Below are 22,768 nucleotides of genomic sequence, written 5' to 3' on the forward strand. Positions count from 1 at the left end.
AAGGTTGATAAACATGAATAATCTCATTTAGTTACAGTAGAGAAAATAACAAATAAAATATAAAGTTTTACTGAAAAAAAAAACGTTTGAAATACATTTAAGATGTGTTTAAGGATTACACAAAGGATATTTTATTCCTTTTTTCAAATTAACTTATGTTAACCAAAAGACTGCTAAATTTTGTTAAGATATATACTCTATATTGAAAGTTAAAAACATTAGATCTCTGAAGAGGTTAAATGAGTACAGAGATGTTACATTATCAGTTCAACTGACCGATGCTGAAAATGTTAAAAAAGAAATTATTTAACTAAGCCAAACATTTTATATCAGTTGGCACTTGCCATTCTCACTGCAGTCTCAGCTGAATCAACCACATTCATGAACCATAAATTTACCTTTATAGTTTCCATAGTATAACTTCTAATATTTTCTCTTATGTATTCAAATGAAGTTTTTTCAAGGGTAAAGTCTTTTGTAGACATAAAATCAAATTTTTTAATGCAGTACTTTCACTAAAAATTTCTAATTTTTTTTCTGTAAATATATGGAATTCAAGTGTTATGACTGCTCTGAGTGGAAAATGATTTTCATGTTAAAACTAAAAATACTTTGTTTCATCTAAAAATTTGCAAATTTCATTTGCATATCTGAATCTCCTAAATAAATTTCTAACTTTTTGTTCAGCAAAACTATATCTGATGTACTATGTTCTCTACCCTAACTCTATAAGGTTGGTCAATTTGACTGGCCTAATAACTGCCAGGAAAAAAAAAAGAAATTAGTCTAAGTTATGTTTTTTTCTTTCCAGAATGACTTCAAATTGTAATGTAATACTACTTTTGTTTATCCTGAATAGCTTTAAACATGTAACAGTATACACCTGTTCCTATTTAAATTCTATTATTTTATTGCACTTTGAACCGTGTCTAACACCTATTCCAGCCAAGTGCCTAATGTGTAGCCAAAGTTACCTTATTTAATTACAGTAATGATAGGCTGCTTGCAAGCATAACTTGTGAAAAATTACTATTGTTGTTATTATTTTACCTTATCTAAACAAAAAAGTTTGATTTTTATATATTAGGTATGTTTGTAATGACAAGTAAAGAATAGACATCAAAGACAAAATATATAATAAGTACCTGTTTTTATTTTGCTGTTGACTGTCAGTGAAACCTAACCCCACTTGTTTTTATATGAATGATACTACTCTACTGAAGTTTTATATTAATTAAATATTACACCAAATAATGCAGAATATTAGCTTATAAAAAGCATATAATGTCCTATATCTATCACAATTTTTCTGGCTTTTTCAACCAGGCATTACATAGATTGCAAATAGTAGCATTTCTCTTGACTTTACTTCTATGAATAGTATTTTTTTTATCCCAGAACAGCATAGATTTGTTAAGTCCTTAAATGTTTCACACTTACAGGGGAGTTTGTAGCCATTTTGGTGCTCATGTGGGTAGAATGACCTTAGTCTTTCTTTTGATGGCAGCAGGAATGTATGTATCATCTACAGCTTTTCTTCCAAGCACCTTCACCATGTACTTAACAATGGTTTCTTTTGGTGCATGGTTTCTTCACCAGTATGAGGTAAGATTTGACTACTGTCCACTAACAATCAAGTATTATAAATGATTAAGGTAAGAGTGTATTTTAAGTAATTTTAGAAGTCATAATTAGTACAAGTAATCAATACAGTCTTGTTTGTGGTGTTTTCTGAAATGTTAATGTCTAGTAAATAAAGAACATCAAGTTTCAAAACTTTAAAAAAATATACAAACAAATAATACTTTGAATTAACCTTAAAGTTGAGTTATTGTTATGGTAGTTTCCATTAAATGTTCTATTTCATGTACTTATTTTATGTTTTGTAGATAGCTATAATAGCAACTGCTGTTAGCTCTCTTGTTGGATGGCCTTTTGTTGCTATTCTAGGGTAAGTAATTATTTGTTTAGATAATGTCTTACCAAGAAAAGATAATACTATTTAAACTGTTATTTCTTTATTAAAATTTTTATCAATTTGATTAATTTTTGATGTTTTAGCATTAATGTCTTCCAAAAAAAAGTGGAAGACATTATAAAAGTGGCATTATAAAAGTGACAGTAAATTTCTTAGTGTGACTGATGGATGGTGAGGTGCTGCTTGAATTGCTGCCTTTCTTGTGGTCAGTAGTTAAAAAGTAAGGAAGGTGGCAGATAGCCTCACTAGCTTTGCCATGAATATAAGTATGGACCAATTACATTTTTATTTAATATTAATTGCATGTAATGACTGTATTTAAGGAATTAAGATATAATACTTTGAGATGCACAGACAGGATATGTTAGTGAATAAATTACTGGAATGTTTTATTTAACTGATTTGCTTAAATTTAGATCCAAATGAACTGAAATTCTATACTGAAGTTACTCATCTGTAGACAGGTTGTTTATATGTCTTAAATTGGTGCTGTGCATTATGTTTATTCATTTAAAACTAATGCATAACTTTTATTTTTTCTAAATTAAGCTAAAGGTTTTAATTATAAATAAAATAACTCATAATTAATAACAGATTTTTTAATAAATTGTTTCAATCTCGGAGATTTATTAATAAGTCTGGAAGATACAGAAGTTTTACAACTTCCAGTAAATTAATAACTGAAAATGTTGACTGATAAAATATTCTTATGAAACTATTTATAATTGAAACATCATCATCATAATAATATCAAAGCTTAAGAAGTATCTGGGGTACAAACATCTGTAGCTTGGATGTGGAAAGCACAAATATAATTAAGCAATGAATTGATTGTAATATAATCAGATAATATTAATTATATGACAGATATAAATTGTTTAAAGTGTAAATACATATATTTTAAAACTGGTATCAAATATACCATAAAACAAGAGAAAATCTTCAGTAGCTGCAGCACTTGAAATTATTTTAGGCATAATTAGAGTAACTTAATCTATGAGACCTTTATTTCCCTGTTTATTAGCTATATTTTTGTATACCAACAATACCAAGTATGGGGCACATATATACCTTATTTTTTATTTAAATACTCATAGGAATCTCTACCATCCTTCTGTTTCAAATTGTAATTCTTTTAGGCAGGATTAGAATAAACTAATATATGCGACCTTTGGCATGGTCAAATACGTTAATCAAAAGGGTTTGACTTCTTGTATCCAAAACTGTAATTAGCTGTAAGCAAAAAGTCTGTACTTGAAGAAAAGTTACAAAAGACTGAGCCATTCCATGACCAACTCAGCTTAGGGTAAAAATTAAAACTTTAATACGTAAAAGTTTGAGCTTTTTACCAGCATTAAATATTACACACACAAAAATACTGATTATTTAAGTGTATCAAAGAAGTTAATAATATATATCTTGATGTACAAATGGTTAAATTGGTAGTATTTAAGTTGATGTAAGAATACAGAAATTGTCTTTTTTTCAAGTTGTATGTGCCCTCCCACTCAGGACTTGCAATACTAAAAATCATGTTTTTATACTTGTGGAGAGCATAGTTCAGAAAACACATTGTGTTCCTTGGTATTTAATAAACAAAAATAGTATGCACAAATTTTACAATAGTAAGTAGGATATTATTTAATTTATTTTAGTAACAAAACTGAAATTATATTCCCAGTTTTCTGTAAAGAGTATAAACAGTTTTATCCTAGAAAAATTCACAAGCAATTTTTGTGTTTGCTAGATTTTATTATTTTTTGAGGGGAAGGCATAAGGTCATTATTTTATACTCTTCCAGTCTTTAGAATTTATACAGATTAAAAATGTGAATTTATTATGCAGTTGAAAATAATTTTTCTGTGTTACAGATTGCCTTTGGCCTGTGATGTGTTAGTAAACAAAAGAGACTTTGCTTTATTTTTTAAGATTTCCAGCTTCTCTTTTCTAGGTATTATGGTAAGTAAATGTTGTATTTTTGGGGGCCATTTGAAATGTAATTCTGTGAAATAAAACTACATTCTTGTCAGATAAGCATCCATGTTAGTGTGTTTGATATAAAGTATCACTACAGTGCAACTGAATTTAAACATAAGATATGTAGATTTTAACATTTTCTAAATATTGTAACAGTTAGTACACCTCAAGTACTTTTCATAACCTTTAGACTACTAATGCTGTATCTGAAAGCAGAAACTACTGTTGTTCTTTAAAATAAGAGGGGAAAAGTTTGAAACTAATAATTCTAACTCATTTCACTACCATATTATTAGTCTGTTGAAAACATAATTATTTTACAATTAAACTTAAAATGGGGATTAAGTGTAATGGGTCCTTGTGGGAAAACGTGGTGTCTACTTGTATTTTATGTAAATGCATGAAAATATTTTTCATTTATTACATGCTAATTGTAATAATCTCTGGTTGACCCATAATGTGTTCTTTTCCTGTCATGAAGCCCTTGTCATATTTTATACAGTTTTAAAGAGAACTCTCACTCTCTACACTTTAAATTACAGTATGGTGAATTCTGTAAAATTGGACAGAAAACTTTGTCTTCAACACTAGTAAATAGAATGTATGTTGTGTTATTCAATCAAAGAAAAATGATGTTGAAAGATCTAAATTTTATTGAAAACTATACTGTGCTAGGTAAGATTAAAAGAGCAACAAGACAGTAATTTTAGTTATCTCCTAGAAATGCATTAGAAAGCAATTTCCTTTCATTTCGTGTGTTAAAATTATGCATCCAAAGTATGTTAAAGTGAACAAAGACATTTAATAGGAGATATGATTTGTCAGTATGCTGTGGTTGAAAGCAAATATTAAAGCCAATATTGACTTTTTTATTAACATCATTTTAGTTGTTTTAGATTCCTCTTGTGTGGTTGGACAGTTATCATTATGGTCGCCTAGTCATTGCACCAGCTAACATAGTCTTGTATAATGTCTTCAGTGAACATGGACCGGATCTTTATGGTATTCATTATTTTTACTTACATTAATCTTTATAGCTTAACTTTGTGCTTATATGAACAACATTAAAAATTAAAACTAGTACTTTAATTAAATTGATACATGTATATGATTATTGTATACCAGCTTCTTTTTTAATTATCTTTTTAGTATTTCAAAACATACTTGCCATTCATTGACACTGTAATCATTTTTTGACATTGTCTTTGCCTATCTAAGTATTGGTCTTGCATGCTCCAGTCTTTTATACCCTACTTAAATGCCCATGACAATATCTAATTTGCATATATTCCCACCTATGTCAGTATGCCACTTCTATTGGTACTATATATATGCACCTCACTCAGATAATGTGATCACTTTTTCTCCACAAAGTGTTGATTGCAGTTTTTTCTGATGAAGTTTTGGGCATCATTTCATTATGGATTGCAATTTTGTGCCACCTTGTAAATTTCCATATAATTATAATTACCTAAAATATATATATATATAAACTAAATTACATGTGATATTGGCAGATATTAATTCCCAAATTATTGTTGTCAACAAGATAGCAATGTGACCTGCTTTATTCCTCATTTGTTATCTACCATTTGTCTACATTCAAATAGGGGGGGTCACTTTCAGTTGAGGATGTCCATGTTTTGTTCCGTTGGGAGATGGAGACGTACATTTAGCCTGGGTTGCTTTCTCTTAATTGTAAAGTTGCTTTTTTTTGTTGATCCTGGTTATTCTGGAGAGAATTTTATAACTTCTTTCTTTACAAAATTGGCTTCTGACGAGTTCAATTTGGATCAAACATTTCCTACTGCTTTGCATCAAGTTGTCCTTTGTATTTGTGAAGTGTTGGGCTTTCCTTTGGTCATTTTGAGTCTACTACTTTCTTATTGGTGGAAAAGTGGAGAGGAGATATTTAATTTTTTTTCTTTCACCTAATATTTTGGTTCATGCTGGGAGATTTACTGTTTTATTATGTGGTGAAATAGATAGACCTTGTAATCTTATTTGTTTGTTTGCATACTTTGGCTTTCCACCTCTAAGTAGATGTATATCATGTTTCCACAGACAAAGATAAGTTTTTGTGGATATTTGGAGTTGAAGGATGATTAATTTGATCACTTTGAACCAATCATATTTTCTTGTACCTGTTTGGTTCTCATTCTTGCTTTATGGTGTCCCCCCAAAAAATTGTTGGCAGCATATCAGTGAACCCCATTTCAATTTGTTTGTGATCAATTGATGGTATTCTTCTGACTTTTATCTTCATCAGATGTACTGCTTCTGTTCCTTCAGTAGTGGTACCTTTTTGAAGAGAGTTTGTCAACCTGCTGTAGCCTCAGTGTTTTACATGTCTTTTTTTTTAACATTACTTGATGTTCACAAGTGTCCCAGAAGTGTTTGTATTGATGTCACTGATATGATTTTTTTGTTGTTTTTTTTTGTAATCCTTTGTACTTTCTTTGATTCTAGAAGCTCAATAGATTCAGAACTTAGTTTCAGGATCCCTTCATTCAAACTGACATATATCAATGGCATCAGTATCTGTCTAGGTGGTGGAGTCTGTTAGAGTGAGGTTATCATTATTGATGGACCTCTGGTATTCCTTAAACTGTAGATCAATGGATATTTCAGGTTCTGTTATTGTAGTTAGTGTTGTCATTTAATTATCCACCTAAATTTTATCCCAGTCTCTTGTATTTCCACCCCCATCTGAATAATGGATTTTGTAGTTTCATTTCATGGCCCTCTGAGTTACTGGTCATGGAGTATTAGTGACAATTGATTCCATTCCTTTGGGATGTTCTGTTTATTTGTTGTGCCTGGGATAAGAGGAGATTGGTGGATAATTGTCATTCTTATCTCCACCTGTTCTTGGATCCTTCCACATTTGATGTTGCAGAGGCATTTCTCCACATTATTTTGATTTTCCCTGCATTTTGTGCTTAGAGATCAAGCTGTACAGTTCAGTCTTCTGTTGTACAAGTTTTCACTGTGTTTTAAGCCTTGCTCAGTTACATTCCATTTAGCTCCAGGCTGTGAAAAAGAAAGGGATGCTCTTACTTACAGGTATGGTACTTCTCTTTTGGTTTGTGGGCTTCCCTCAAATTTCTGAATATCTGAGATGAAGACGAGCTATCTCTTCAGTAGTATCAGTGAAACTAATGGATCTAGAACTTCAATTTACTGGATTTTCTAATCACCTTCATCAGGCACAGTACCTTAATTTTATAGTGTATATATCTGTGTGTGTGTACAGATACCTGCTTCACCCCTGTCCCAAGTTTATCTCTTTATACATACTACTCTTTAGGGATGAGGTGTGTCAGGTAATCCAGAGTATATGAATGGAGAATGAATCTTCATTCTGCATCATTTACTCTGGATTTCCTTGCTGTTTACAAGCAGTAGTGCTAGATCTAGACCCCTTGCAGAGAAATATCCTCCTGAGACATTTCACCAATTCTACAGTGGACTCAGGTTTACTGTCATGAAGACATGCATTCTCAGGGCTGTTTTAGAAATTTGTTTCTTTCTATACATGACTTATTCCACTCATATTAACCTTATGGTTTGGCATTTTCTTTCAGTGATGAATTTCTGAGATTGTCAGTTTCAGCCCTCACTTTCTTCTAACCAGATGGATTCTCTAATGAAAGGTTTCTTAATAATTTGCTTTCAGTTTAAGCCTCAAATGGTTGCTTTTGGCTACTTATTGATTCTCTCAACTACAAGTGCCCCCCGCTAGTACAGCGGTATGTCTCCGGATTTGCAACACTAAAATCAGGGGTTCGATTCCCCTCGGTGGGCTGAGCAGATAGCCCTTTGTGGCTTTGCTATATGAAAAACACTCAACTACAATCTCTGGAATCTCCAGTTTCTCCTCCTCAGGCTTTGATGGTACATGCATTCTATCCTGATTGATGGGATTCCTCATCTATTCTTTTCCCTCAATACATTTGTTACTCAGGGTTTTGGCTATATATAGATCCTCTGCTTGTCAGCTGTTGCTAGGCCCAGATTTGCCAGACTAACCATAATTTCCTCTCCTTCAGTATCTTCAAGTGAGTCCACCTCTGCATCTTTCTTGAGGCAACATCATTCCGTATTCCACACCAAAATTCATTAGGGTTTAATGTATAAAGTTGCCTGGGGTGTGACTCACAAGAAGTTTGTACTCACTTTACCTAATAGTGCTCATTGTGTTTTTTTTTACATGGTCTTTATTTGGGTATTTGGGTCTAGCTCTGTCTGTTGTTCAACTACTATCAACAGTCTTTGGATTTTATTGTCTTAATTAACTATATTGATACATAGTTAATAATCACACTATCCTAGTGCCATTTGAACTGAATAGATGGTATTCAAATTTTATGTACATACTGAACAAAAAAGGCTGAATCAGGATTTATGTGTGTTGTCAGTATGAGATTGCTGTGTGTTGTTAGGTCATCCCAAGTACAGGCTTTACAGAGCATATAGGAGATTGTAACAGACAGGAAGGTGAGTTTTCTACTGTAATCTGTAACTAGTGCTATGGCTTGGACCTCATGTGTTGATGACCTGGCAAGGGATTTATCCTTGTTTATTTGCTGGGTTATTGAACATTACATAGCACAACTTTCGTATCCAGCCTCTCAACATGGATTCCAGTACATGATAAGGGGACCTCCCAGAGAAGGTTCTGTTCTTTCAGTTTACCTCCTCTGTGATATAAACATCCTCCTATGTGTTTGCTGTGCGTGCTGACTTGGGAAGGGAAGGAGATGATTCTGGTAATTGAGGAGTCCAACCCTAACACATTACTTTGGCCTTGAATTACTGTAGCTGGGTGGCCTTCGGGGGGCCTCCTTAAGGTCAGTCGATTGGTCCACTTGGGCTAGTGTCTACCAAGTACCAGTGTTGGATATTCTCAACAGGTGTTGTGGACATTGTATCTGATGCTGATATTTGGGTATAGTGCTCACAAAACCCTGGCATTGCTGCAGTGTCCTTGTTTGGCATTGTAGTGCATCCCCTCATAGGGCTCCATGGTGGGTGGGATCAGTGGGCACCAAAATATTTTATTATTATGGATTCCCCCAATAAAAATTCAAATAAAATAGTGAAAAAACAGTCCATATGTAAACAACCACATCTTGAAGATTCTGAGCAGCTATCTTCAACTTCTATAACATCTGTACCTCATTTTCTTTTACTGCATTCTCTTTTAGGCAAATCTTTAGGGCAACTGTCAACCTTTTTTATTCAGAAGGGACTAGAGGGACTTGCTGGCTCTCCTAAGACAGTCAAAAAGCTTTGCTCTGTTGACATATTGGTGGAAATATCCACTCCTACACACAGTGAACTCCTCTTGCACTCGAAGGAGATTTGGGATATACCCATTGAGGTTACTCCCCATGCTACTTTGAATTTTTCACAAGGAGTTATTGTTGAGAGGGATTTGAAGAAAATTCCTGAGTCAGAGATCCTCACTGCTTTCTTCATTCAAGGAGTTTCTGCAGTGAGGCATATTTCCACTCGCAAAGATGGAATTATGATGTCGACCAATGTCCTGATTTTGATGTTTACATCACCACATCCACCTGCCACCATCAAGTCTGGTTATGTTAATTGCAAGGTACAGCCATATATTTCAAACCCTCTCAGATGTTTCCAATGTCACTTAATCACATCATGTCTTGGCTCCTTGATGTGTGCTCATTGCAGTGGCAAGGACCACAATGCCTATGAGTGTGAAACAGACCCTCATTGCATTAACTGTAATGGCTCTCACTCATCTTACTTTCATTTTTGCCCTAAGTGGGTGGAATAAAAAGAGACACAGTGTTTGAAAATGATTCAAAACATTTCTTTCCCTGAGGCTCAAAAGTTACTGTCAACTACTTCGCCTTGGGCATATGCTACTGCATTTTCTTCCCCTGTTACAGGGGGAGTGTACATGGATCTTTCCATGCCTCTGAAATCATCATTCTCAAACCATGTGAAAAGTCTTTTGATTCATCAACTTTCTTAACCATGGAGGTCAATGTCAACACTCATTTCTGTCCCTAACATTCATTTCAGCAGATGCCCAGATCCACTTCCTTTGGTCCTGGTAAGGGCATTTCCTCAGGTCCATCTTCTTCTTTAGCCCTGATATGCAAAACAATCATTTGTACATGCTTTTAGCTGCTGGAATCTTCCAACAACAGATACCTGCCCAATCAAACCAGGGCAAGATCCATGAAGATTGATGGACCTCCCTCGAATAAAGAAAAAAGACTTAGACAAAAACAGAAGGCTCTCCACCCAATTTGCCTACACATAAATAAAAATGGCCACTTTGATACAGTGGTACTGTCGAAGTTTATGTTCTAACCTGTATGACATAAAAGCACTGATTGATTTTTACCATCCTGTATGTCTTTCCTTACAGGAAACATTTCTGAAACCTGCTGATACAATAGTCACCTTTCAGCAGTTTTATTTGTACAGAAATGACAGGTTGTATGATGGAGGAGTGCATGGAGGGGTTGCACTATTAGTCATTCAGCATGTGCCTACACTGTCTTTGCCAATTGACACACCCTCAGAGACCATAGCCATTTATATTTCTTTGGATTGTACCATCACTGTTTGTTCTCTCTACCTGTCTCCTGGAGAGTCCCATGATCAATCAGACCTTGGTGCTCTCATTGAACAGTTGCTGTCTCCCATTTTAATTTTGGGGGACTTAAATGGACATCATCAATAGAAGGCTTAAAAACAGTTTTGGGATACCTTTCGTAGGTATCCCATACTCTCAAACTGCATTGCTTTTCAGCAAACCCATGCACATGCTCGGCAGGTAAAATGTCAAAGTCTGAAGGAATCTTGGATTAAATTCACAACCAGCATCTCTTCTACCACCAGCTCCAAACTCATTCGAGACAAGATTTGAAAGGTCAGTAGGCAGTATAATTCTGTCCCTCTTTTGATCTTGCTCTTTGATAGCCAAGAAGTGGCTGATGCCCAGAGCATCACCTATACTCTTGGTGAAAACTCTTGCCAGGTATGTAGAACTTCTGCTTCATTCTCCATCTTCTTAGCCATCTAGACTCGGGCAGAACAATCACCTGTTTCCTTCTGGGCTGATCATCTCTATGACTATGATTGCTCGTTTACACTGATGGAACTCAAACTGGCTCTTCATTGGTCAGTCTTGATGATATACACTACAAGATGCTGTGCCATCTATCTCCTGTTTCTCTTGCTATTCTTCTGGTTGTTTTTAACTAAATCTAGCAGAAGAATGTTTTTTCTGATACATGGTGCCAGGCTATTGTCCTACCTTTCTCTAAGCCTGGGAAGGATCCCAATATTCCTTTAATCTACCACTCAATTGTGTTAATGAGCTGTTTCTATAAGACCTTAGAGAGGATAGTTAATGTTCGTCTTGTTTGATTCCTGTTCTGAGGACAGCACTCCACTATTGACCACTTGATTGGACTTGAAATGTTGATCAGAGAAGCCTTTCTCAAACGACAACATCTCATATCAATATTCTTTGACCTTGATAAGGCTCATGACACTGTGGCGGTATATCATTTTGTGAGACCTCCACTTGTATAGGTTACGTGGCCATTTGCCCATTTTTATTAAAAAATATTTTAATGGGCAGGTGATTTCAAGTTTGTGTGGGTTCAACACTTTCCTGTTCTTTCCAACAGGAACTTGGAATCCCTTAGGGCTGTGTTTTGAGTGTTGCACTTTTAAGTATAAAGATTAATACCATCACTGAACAACTCCATCTTACTGTTACAAACTGGGTGTATGTATCAACAACTTCCACATCTCATGTCAGTCATCTAACATGATGTTTATTGAGTGGCAGCTACAAACTGCCCTCAGTCATTCACTGAAGTGGATTATAGCAAACAGTTTTAACTTCTCACTCTCTAACAGTGTTTGTATGCACTTTTGTTGCCAGTGGGATATTCACCCCGATCCTAAACTCATTGTCAGTCAAGTTGTGCTTCCTGTGGTCCCTAAGACAAAGTTCTTTATCTTTGACTGTAAGTTGACCTTCATACCACACATCAAGCAGCTATGAGTCAAATGCACAAGAGCACTGAACATCCTTCATGTCCTCTCTTCCACCTCTTGAGGAGCGGATTGATGTTCTGTGCTAAAGATTTATTGTCTTCGTGCTCTTATTTGATCAGACAGAACTACGGGTCTCTGGACTTAGCCTTGAAGATATTGGACAGTTTGCAACTATCTTTATGTTTTGAAATTTTGATCCTTAATAAAGCATCCCACCTGGGGATGTGTTTTTCTTTCTCAGTGGGCCATGCTTTTTCAAAACAGTTGGCAGTTGACTTGGAGTGAGCAATGTGAAAACAAGCTTTTCCAGATAAAACCCTCTATTAAACTTTAGCCATTTTGTTTTGATAAGGATTAGAAAAAGGAAGTTGTCCTAACTAAACTACACATTGATCACAGTTTTTTAACTCATCCTTTTCTTTTATTTGGGACCGATGCACCAATGTATGGTTTGTGTGATACTCAGGTCACAATAGTCCATATTTTACTGTCATGCTGTCATTACGACTCTTAACAATGACACCATTTTAGAAATGTTTTGTCCTGAGGTTTATCCCTGATGTTGGACAATGTCATTGGCAATGGTCACACTGTTTACATTACAAATGTCTTTAGTTTTATAAAGCTCATTTGTCTTTTTAATGCTATTTAAGGTTTTAAGTCATAAATTAGAATTTGTTTTGTTATAATATGGTTCCTTTTTACAAATTAAAGTAAAATTAGTTCAATACAAAATTAGAAAATGGTCGTGACATCAAATAACTTGAAACCAGGACTGGAAAGGCCAACTTCAAGTAACTGATGCTGATTTTTGAATTTACCCGTTAGTCATCTGTGTGAGTTATAATAATTAAAATTATGCTACAGAAAGTCTTTTAAAACTTGTATTACTTTAAGTTCTCTCTTACTGCTTTAAACTAGATTTAAAAATTGGATTTAATGCTATTTAAGCTTTCAATTCAAAAATTAAACTTTGTTTTGTTTTAACATAATTCCATTTTACTAATTTTAATAAGTTTGCTTTACTTTTAATTTTTTACCAGTTGTTTGGCACAAATAGCCTAGTTGTTTTTTTGCCATAAAATGCCAAGCAACCAATCTGAAACTTGACCTCGACCTATTTCCCCCCCTCCCCCCCCCCCCTCCCTCCCCCCATAATGATTTTGATTTTGTTTCTCAGGTATGTGATATTTTATCCCAGGATATTTGGGTACATGCTGATGAATTTATTTCACAATTAAGTAACAAGATTATCATGCCTCACCCCCTATTGGTTTTGTATATATTTGTTGTTACATATCATCATTCAGATTGTACTTTTCTAGACTAGCAATTGTTCAGGTCCATTTTGGAGGTGCACTCATTTTTTGTAAATCTTGCTCAGGCCCAATTTTTCCACCTTCTTAATCTCACAACTGTTTTACAGAATCTCATTACCATTAATCTCCTCTCTGAGAATTTTTACTAAACTACTGAGAAGTTTTCTGGGAACATGCTCTCCCTCCTTTCGTCTTGTCATTTTCTTTGATAATCCATGTTACATCTACAACAGTATCAGTGACTACCTCGTGGGTTCTGGTCCAGTGGGAACTTGACTTATCAATTTTTGGCAGCACTAGTGTCCTTTCATCAAAGATCATCAGATTATTCAAATTTTATCAAAAGAATTTATGATCCTGTTTTTATATCTGACTCTCCTCTCTCCATTTCCTTCTTTCTTCCTGAAGATTCCATGGCCAGCTGACATCTAAGACAGCTCAGAAGCTACTATTTCAGAATGTTATTGAACCTTTTCTAAACCCTTCATCAGAGTATATTCAAGACTCTTTGTTGTTCCCAAGAAAACTGATTGCTGGAGAATCATCAGTTTGTTCTGCCTTAATCAGTTAGTTCAGCTGCCTTTTTTTTACCATGTGGTGTGCATTTTCTCCCAGCTTATGAATGAACAAGATGGATATTGCTAATGCTTATATACACATCCCAGTATCACCAAGGTCTTATCTATAATTTTGATTCATCCATTATGGGTAGTTGATCAATTTCATGCCCTACCCTTTTGGCTTGCTTCCACCCCATATATTTTTTGTTGGGTGGTCAGAGCTTTTTCTCACCATCTTCATGGTCTGTGGTTGCAGTTCCACCATTTTATGAATGACTAGCTTCTTCTGGGTCATTTCTAGTTGGAGTTGATCAACCATACTCATCAACCCCTAGTGGCTACTAAAGAGGATTGGATAGTCAAATTGGAGTTTTTCCTCTGACCTTCCCAATATATTATCCACTTAATTGTTTTTCAACACTTATCTCAGTCAAGCCCAACCTTCTTTCCATGGAACTGTTAGTTTGCCATGCCCTTTCAGCTCTTTGACTTTCTGCTCACAAGTTTCTGCCATTTTTAGGGATGTGGTCTTCAATGGTGTCACTTGTCTCCAATGGTGTACATGAGTAATCCCTTCATTTATCATGAAGAGTCCATTGAAGGAATTAGTACTTGGTGTTGTGCATGAATAATCCCTTAAATGGTCTTTTCACTATCAATGGAACCTTGCTCGGGCCCCTTGTCAACTCCTGTTACCCTTCCTCCCACTCTGAGACGATCTGCATTGGCAGTCAGACAAGACTCATACATTGGAAAGTGTCCTGCTTCTTTTTTCTCATCAGATTACATTTTTTTTACAGACTCATCCCTACAGGGCTGGGGTAAATGGGTCAGTCACTAGGAGATATTAGGTCTGTAGGCAATAGTTCTTTGTATATCAACATCTTTAAACTTCTCATTCTTTGTCTGGCTTTGAATCACTTTCTATGGTCTTGCCACACCATATCTGGTAAAGATTAATTTTGACATTTCCATGGTGGTAGCACATACCAATTTTTTTTAAGTTGGATCTACTATATTGGGCTCACATGCACTACATTCATCTCATTGTCTCATTCCAGCTGCTTTCATTCTCATAGCGAATTGTATCTCCTGCACCAATCAAGTATATCCCATGGAGTAGTTTATAGATTCTCTCATTTTCCAGTGGCTTTGCAATCAGTGGAGCTTTCTTTATGTAGACATTTGCCACACACCTCAATCACAAGTTAACCCTCTTTTTATCCTTGGAACGTCATCCTTGGACTCTTACTGTTGATGCCTGCAGGAGGATTCTTATCCTAGGTCTAGAATAATATAGGCAGAAATGTTTACAGCTATACGTTTGGACAAGCTAAATTTCTCAAAAATAATTATTTGTATTCACTAACTAAAAAGTTCTTGTATATTTATTTATTGTTTAAGCTGCAATAACCCCTTTACTAATAACCCCAATGTCAGCATGCTGGCATTTCAGTCTGAGGTGTACTGTTTCCCACAATATCACTACCAAAATAAATTTTTCACTTCAAACTTTGGGGCCATGAATAAATCCCTCTGTTCAATTAGAGTAGCCCATTTGGTGGTGATGTCTAGTCTCTATCTTTTTAGAATTAGGAATGACTACTGCAGATAACCCTCAAGTAGCTACATACAAAATTAGCAAAACAAACCCTACAACTTTCAAACATACATAATATAACACAAGATTATTATCACAAAGGAGAAAAAAGTGTCAAAAGAAACTAATAAAATTCAAGTTTTGTGGGTTGTTCCTACGTCTTACAAGCTTTTGTATTAGAATCCATTGTTCCTCAGTATAAGGTTTTGCTACTCACTTTCTCAGGAACCATAAATCACTGCTTATCCCACATTATTTACTTTACATTGACATACAATTGAAATATTTTCAATCCAATCATTTTTACCTGTTGGTTCTATCTTGTTTAATTATAAAATTTATTTTTGTCCAACCCATTTTCAGTGACATCACACAAGGTTGTATAAAATCATTGACAAAAGAAGAAAGTTGTATGAATAAAATCTGCATAATTCTATTTCTAAGGGGTGCCTGTTTATGAGTAATTGTTGTTGGGACTGTGCAGAGTTCAAAGTTTAAATTTTTTAAGTAAAATTTCCTTAACAAATTACAAAGTTTTTAAGAGTATTTTTTTAAAAATATGTTAGTTGTTAAAATGTTCATATAGAGTCAGGATTATTATTTTTAAGTTTTGAAATGTTTATATGCAAATTGGAAACCTGGCACAGTCATAATAAAGTTAGTCTAGAATTTCTGAAAATTGAAGTAAATCTGATTTATTTTGTAGAAAAACATATGGCCTACTTAGAAATCTCAAAACAGAATTACAAACTTTCTGGTATTTAAGCAATTAATGTAATGCAACATTTATGTGAATAATCTTTAAATTTTTTTGTTTTTGTTTAGGAATTGAACCATGGTATTTCTACTTTGTGAACGGTTTTTTGAACTTTAACTTTGTCTTCATAGCTGCATTAGTTGCTTACTTTATTTTGGTAAGTATATTATTTAAGAAAATGCAAATTTTACCTGTGGAGTTTGAGAATATTTTAAAAAACCTTTGCAAAGTTTGTTTTTATAACATTTTATATCATTCTTAACTTGTAATCTGGCAATAACTTTATATTAAACAAATACCTAGAATGAACAAAATGTTTATTAGGTTTTCTTTTCCGGTTACTTTTAACACATTTACTGATTTCAAGTGGCATGTCATAGATGTCAAATTAGAATTTTGTATCTCAGGACAGCTGGTATAGGTATTAAAATTTTTAGTAAAATAGGGAACAACATTTCAACCTTCTTAGATCAACTTCAGGTTAACAAAGGTTAAACATCACAAAATTAGAATTTTATTAACTTTGAGTTACAGAAAATATGTTAATATTTTATAGTGTCTCTCTACAAATTTTCATAATTTTAAATTTTAATGTAAATGTACTCTGGAATTTTTTTGGAATTAAAGTATAAGCTGTGACAAAATTTTAAATTCTGAAAGTAATTTTTGTTATTTTATGCTTAGTCAAGCTGACAAGTATGAACAAATTCCACTGAGATGACTCTCCTACTTGGACAGATTACCTATTTTACTCTTGAAGTTGTGTTATTCTGTTTTAGAAATTTGCATGCTACCAGCTTTGTGAAGCATCTGCCTAAAATTCACATAAAAACACGTAAATTACTGTTTGATGATGTGTCATGAAGCAAAACCCTACTCCAATAGGAGTGTGACATATCTTCTTTTGTAATACTCCTACATTCACACAAGAAAATCCTCGTTTTTTTCTCAGGCACAGTTATGCTAAGACTTTGTTGTTGTTGAAGCTTACTGAAATTAATACTTCAACAAACTTACTATATTACATTTTCAACCTTCCAATATGAATTCACAGATTAATGTGAAATATTTTTCTGATGATGTGACTACAAATATTACAACTTTCAAAAACTTAGGAGGTTCTTTGCATGTTGAGATTGTGACAGTCATCACATATTGTTAAAGTTACCACCCAGATTGATAAATATGATAAGGAAAAAGTAACATAACCTTTTCCAATGTGTGTTCAGGTCCATATTACCACCTGGACTCTCTTCTTGCATGTCTGCCACACATTTCACTTTACATAATTTGAGGAGGTTGAAATAAAGTAACTTTTCTACCAAATATTTATCCACTTACTGAATGTCTCAACTTTTCTTGCCTTGTATGTTCTTTCAACTTGTATCCTTTCTCTTTTTCCCTGTTAGTGCTCCTCCCAGCATTACTTTGGGTTCCACTTCCCACCTGTTGTTTTATGCCTCATCCTTTCTGCCTTACCATATAATGTGTAAAATTTATGGTTTATATATAGTTTATTTTTCGATAATGTCTATCTCATAGGATTTAATTTTTAGACATTGTTTATTACTCCTTAACGTGTCCACATACAAATATGTTTAGTATAAGTTCACTATCCCTTAACTTGAACTAGCTTTATTAATGTGTAATGTATCTAAACAAAAGATCTTGTTCATTACTTCTCTACATGTACTTTTGGAAGATAATGTTTGATCTTAATTTGTTATACATTGCCATGTACATATAACTATTGATGTTTAATTTTTGTTTATTCCTTTATTTGTACACAAGGAAGCTAATGCTTAGTTCTTACCATGTTAATCTCAAGTTCTAGTTCTCACTTATTAGCATCTGCATGTGGAAGATAACTCTTAGTCTTAAGTTAATTGATTATACCTTGTCATGTACACATAACTGTTAATATTTGATTCTAGTACCTCATTATTTAAAATGTTTGCCTTTAAGTTAATGTTTAGTTCTGTTGTTATTCTTTAACATGTATACGTAAGAGATAATGTTTCAATATCTCTTGTTCTTCCTTAACTTGCAGAACATTGATGATGCTATACATACTTCTTTCATTACTTTTCAACATGTCCACCGAATGATTAATATTTTTTTCACAGTTTACACAGCATAATTTGTATCCATGAATGTTGTGTGTGTGTGTGTGTGTGTGTACATTAATTCTGTTTAGTTTTATTTTAGGTAAAATAGTGCAGAAGAAATTTCTATTAAAAATTTGTCTATGACTGTTACATTAATTTGGGTTTTATATATATGGTTGTAACTTCTTTTAAAGGAAAGTTACAGAGGTTGTGTTAATTAACCAAACTGGTGAAACAAAGAAGCTTCAGTCTCTTGTATTTTTCTTTAAACTTTTATACTAGAATTAATCTTGAAGCTTTAATAATATAATGAGTATTATACTTTTGGTTTTTCTGAGAAGCAAGAAAAATAGTTCTCTGTAATATTAAGTTCAGACAGATTTAATAAATTCAACTGGCATTGATTAGTCTTATATCTGTTGTCCTTTGTTGGAACAACAGTAAGTCTTTATATTTATAATGCTAAAATTCAGAGTTTGATTCCTATACAGTGAACACAGCAGATATTCCTTTGTATATTTGTTCTAAAAACAAACTTATTTGTCAAATTAAATACTTAAGGAATATGTGACTTAGCCTTTATTATATTTTCTATATACTCTGTATGCGTATAATATAAAGATTAGTAACTGAATAAATGTAGACTGGTACACTTTTGAAATGTAAGCTTTGTTAATTCTGACTATTATTTCACCAAATAATGCCCAGATACATTTTCTGTACCTTATAGGGTAATCAGCATATTGAACTATTGTGTTTTTTACATTCAGTTTATCCCTAACTTGAAACATTTTAGTATGTTTCAATAAGTGGTTTCATCTGTGAATATATTGGTATTAAAGTGAATTAATTAGTTTGTATTAGCTTTAGTTAAAAATTACTAAAATTTATAGTTAAGGGTGTTTCTTAATATAATTTTGCTATTTAGAGAATACATATAGAACAACTATTTTTTGCCCTAGAACTAAAGTATGATTTAGGATTAATATAAATTTTCAGCTTTAACTAAACCTAGTGGAGGGTTTTTGAAAATTTTCTGAGTCAGTGTATCCAGCTGTACTAATTACTTATAAATTATTAAAACCTGACTCCAGCCTGATGGATGGTAACTCTCATCTACCATACAAAACTGATCAACACATTTCTTGAAAAATGAAGAATAACTGATGGGTGGTCTATATGCTTCATCGTTACTTTCATCATATATGTGTGTTGTGTTTTGAGGAGAAGTGTCACATTATATCAAGTAACTAAAGATGACTTAGAAACAACTCTTTCAGAATAGTGGTCAAGGACACTTGAGGACCTCACTGGCATTCTGATTTTAAGTATGCAACATCAACTTTCATAATAAAATGAAATGATATGAAATGTAAAGATATACAGCTACACTTATCAAATGGATGAAGACTGAATGAGAAATGACTTGCATTTTGGATCATGTGATGGATCATATTTTTGGTGTTGGTAAAATTTTATTTTTTGACATTATGCTATGACTTGTATAGATTTGTCATAACTAAAATAACATAATTTCCAGTTATCTTTAATCTTATCCAATGTAATTTCATTGATGAGAATATGTTTATTAAATCAAAAACAATTCTATAAATTATACAGATAATTGTCATACTGGTGTTTAGATTGAAATTCTTTTGGTGATTGAAACTGTTTTAAAGCTGATTTTATTTTCAGGCATTGCTTAGGTTTGTTCTCAATATTCCAAGAGATCATCATTTACAGCCATCATTGTGGTTGTGCTTACTTCCTATGTACCTGTGGATCATTGTTTTCTTTACCGTCCGCATAAGGTATCATCACAGTTATAATTTCTAAATGTTTAGATGTGTATAAAAAAAAAAAAAGGAGATACCACTAATTTATAATCATCGTGAAGATTTGATAATTTTTATACATTTTCGTAATTTATAACTGATTCTAAAGATAATTTCAACTTAGAGATAATTTCTTAATACTATTATGTATTCCTTTTTAATATTTCTTTGCATCTTCTAGAGGTGCTCAGAATGTTATTTATCCAAAGTTTTGTATATGCTTATCTTTATATTGTTTTCTATATGTGACTGGAACTAGTAATGCCATAAAGACTATTTTACTGCTGTATTTAAGAAGCAACATGTTAGAACATATTGTCCCACTGTAAGTGTGAGTCAATGTCTTTTATTAACCATGTTCTTACCAGTAACCTTGATACTGTAGTTAATGATAATTTGTAGCTCTTAATTTTAGGGAAGTAAAAGTGAAGTGGAAGTCCCAAATGTTTTACTAACATTTAGTTTTTTGCATAATATGTAATACGTTATACATACCACTACAGCTACCAACAGCTTTGTTTACATTTGTAAAACAAATTATATTACAGCTTTATTAAATCTACAAATGTTAAAAACCTTCAAATAACAAAGTATGTTTCTACAAGGTTCCTGCTAGAAGAAACAGTAAATGTTTGTGTATGTAGGAGGGGGGATATTGTTCTTTCTGTGGTGTGGATTTGACATTTCAGATCATAAAATGATGACACCTAGTGACACCAGTGGTACTGCTCCCCATTAGTAAGCAGTATGTCTGCAGTCTTACAAAGGTAGTAAAAGAATTTTGATACCCATGGTGGACACAGTACATATAGCCTTTTGTATAGCTTTGTGGTTAACTTCAAACAAAGCAGTGGTAATTAAGTTACAAAATGCGCTTGTAAATATGCCTCAATGTTGGTCATTCCACAATCTTTAATGTGTAAAAACAGTAATATGTAATATAAAGTACCATCCAAAACAGATTATAAAACATTAAAATATTTAGACAGGATGGAATATGTGTATAAAGAGAATACCATACAATTTTTTTTTTTTAAATTCCTAAATTACAAAAATAACCAAATAAATACAGATTGGTTGATAGCTTTAAAGAAAAACTATTACTAATGGTTTCTTAAGTATAATATGTAAAGTTTTGAAATACATTAAAAAGAGTTTAAACTAATACTGTAATCACATCAGAGAAAGAACTGGGATTAATCCATTTAATATCATTGGCAATTCCATTGAATACTGAAAGTTAGATATTTTGGCAAAAATAATTAAACCGGAGATTCAATAATCTTTGTACTAATCTTCATATTGATAAAATTAGGAAAAGGCTTAAATAATTTCTATGTATTTTAAGAATTCTGGTAAGCTAGTGCTTTGTATTAGTAATATGGAAATTGTAGTCATGAAAAGTATCTGTTTTACACACAATTTTTTCATGCTGTAAATATATTTTTACTTTGGAACAGATTTTTGCAATTTGCTCAACACATCTTTCAGCAAATGGAGGGGATTCCTATAGGTTTACCTTCAGTCCACAAGTTGAAGATTACTATTGATTTGAATTTGTAATTTAATCCAGAAAAAAGTATGGCATTTTACACATTAGTCATGCTTGTAGTTAATGATATTTTATCAAATTGTCAAAGTTTTAAAACTGCCTTTTTATCTGACAGAACTCATCTTGGATTTGGGTGTAAACACAATTAATTAAATGTTCAAACTCAAAATTTCAACCTGTTTACTGCAGCTTGGATATATATTTCCCAATGCATTTAGATGATCACATAGCCTACTAACTATAACAAAGATTTATATCTGATCACCAAACCTTTTTCAAAAGTAATTAATACAATAAAAGTGAAAAACTTTTCATATCTCAGACAGTGTCACTTAAATATTATCTTAGTTATGGTAAGAAACAAAAATTACATCTTATGTTTTGTGTTCAGTTTAATAAAGATAATTATCATCTCTGTTCCTATACCAAATAGAGACTCTTCAGTACAATAATATGTTGATGGAAGTTACCATAAATGTTATTTTTGTATTTGAATTTGTGAAGACTACTAAATGTTTTCAGCATAGATAGCCTAGCTGCCTTTGCCATAAAACACTAAATCAACCAAATCAACTAAATGTTTTCAAAATCATTTCTTGTGAACTACTGACATTTAAAGAAAATTTCAGATATAGGCTGTTGTACAAGTTCACTGAAAATACACCTACATGTTTTTCATATGATTTTGTATCACATGATACAGCAAAAAATGTACTTGGTTTATATTAATTTATATCATTATATGCACTATTAATATCCTTGCTATAATACTTTAGTATCTTAAATTGAAGCTACTTATTTCACTAAAAGTATGTAAAAATGTTACCAGCAGCAATTAAAAAGTTAAAGAACTATTCATGTTGTAGAGACTTAGTTGCTGTTTATAGGTATATTCTGTGAGAGAGAAATCAAAATACAGTTTTAATTTTGAGCATTCTTATGTGTAAATAACTTGTAATCAATACATCCATACTGTAATGACTGACCCAAAAATGGTCTTGTACACTACAATAGAAAT

The 22,768-nt window shown here is 32.8% G+C and overlaps 1 protein-coding gene across 1 annotated transcript in view; it reads left to right on the forward strand.

Moving 5' to 3' along the window:
* Positions 1-22,768, forward strand: part of Alg9 (alpha-1,2-mannosyltransferase Alg9) — a 50,113-nt gene that overhangs the window by 15,424 nt on the left and 11,921 nt on the right. Inside the window, 7 exon segments of the mRNA XM_076494351.1 lie at positions 1,443-1,605; positions 1,890-1,951; positions 3,850-3,937; positions 4,852-4,957; positions 16,324-16,412; positions 20,059-20,158; positions 20,161-20,174. Coding sequence (XP_076350466.1) covers positions 1,443-1,605; positions 1,890-1,951; positions 3,850-3,937; positions 4,852-4,957; positions 16,324-16,412; positions 20,059-20,158; positions 20,161-20,174 — 622 coding nt within the window.

This window comes from Tachypleus tridentatus, chromosome 1, assembly GCF_004210375.1.
Source record: "Tachypleus tridentatus isolate NWPU-2018 chromosome 1, ASM421037v1, whole genome shotgun sequence".
Classification (NCBI taxonomy): domain Eukaryota; kingdom Metazoa; phylum Arthropoda; class Merostomata; order Xiphosura; family Limulidae; genus Tachypleus; species Tachypleus tridentatus.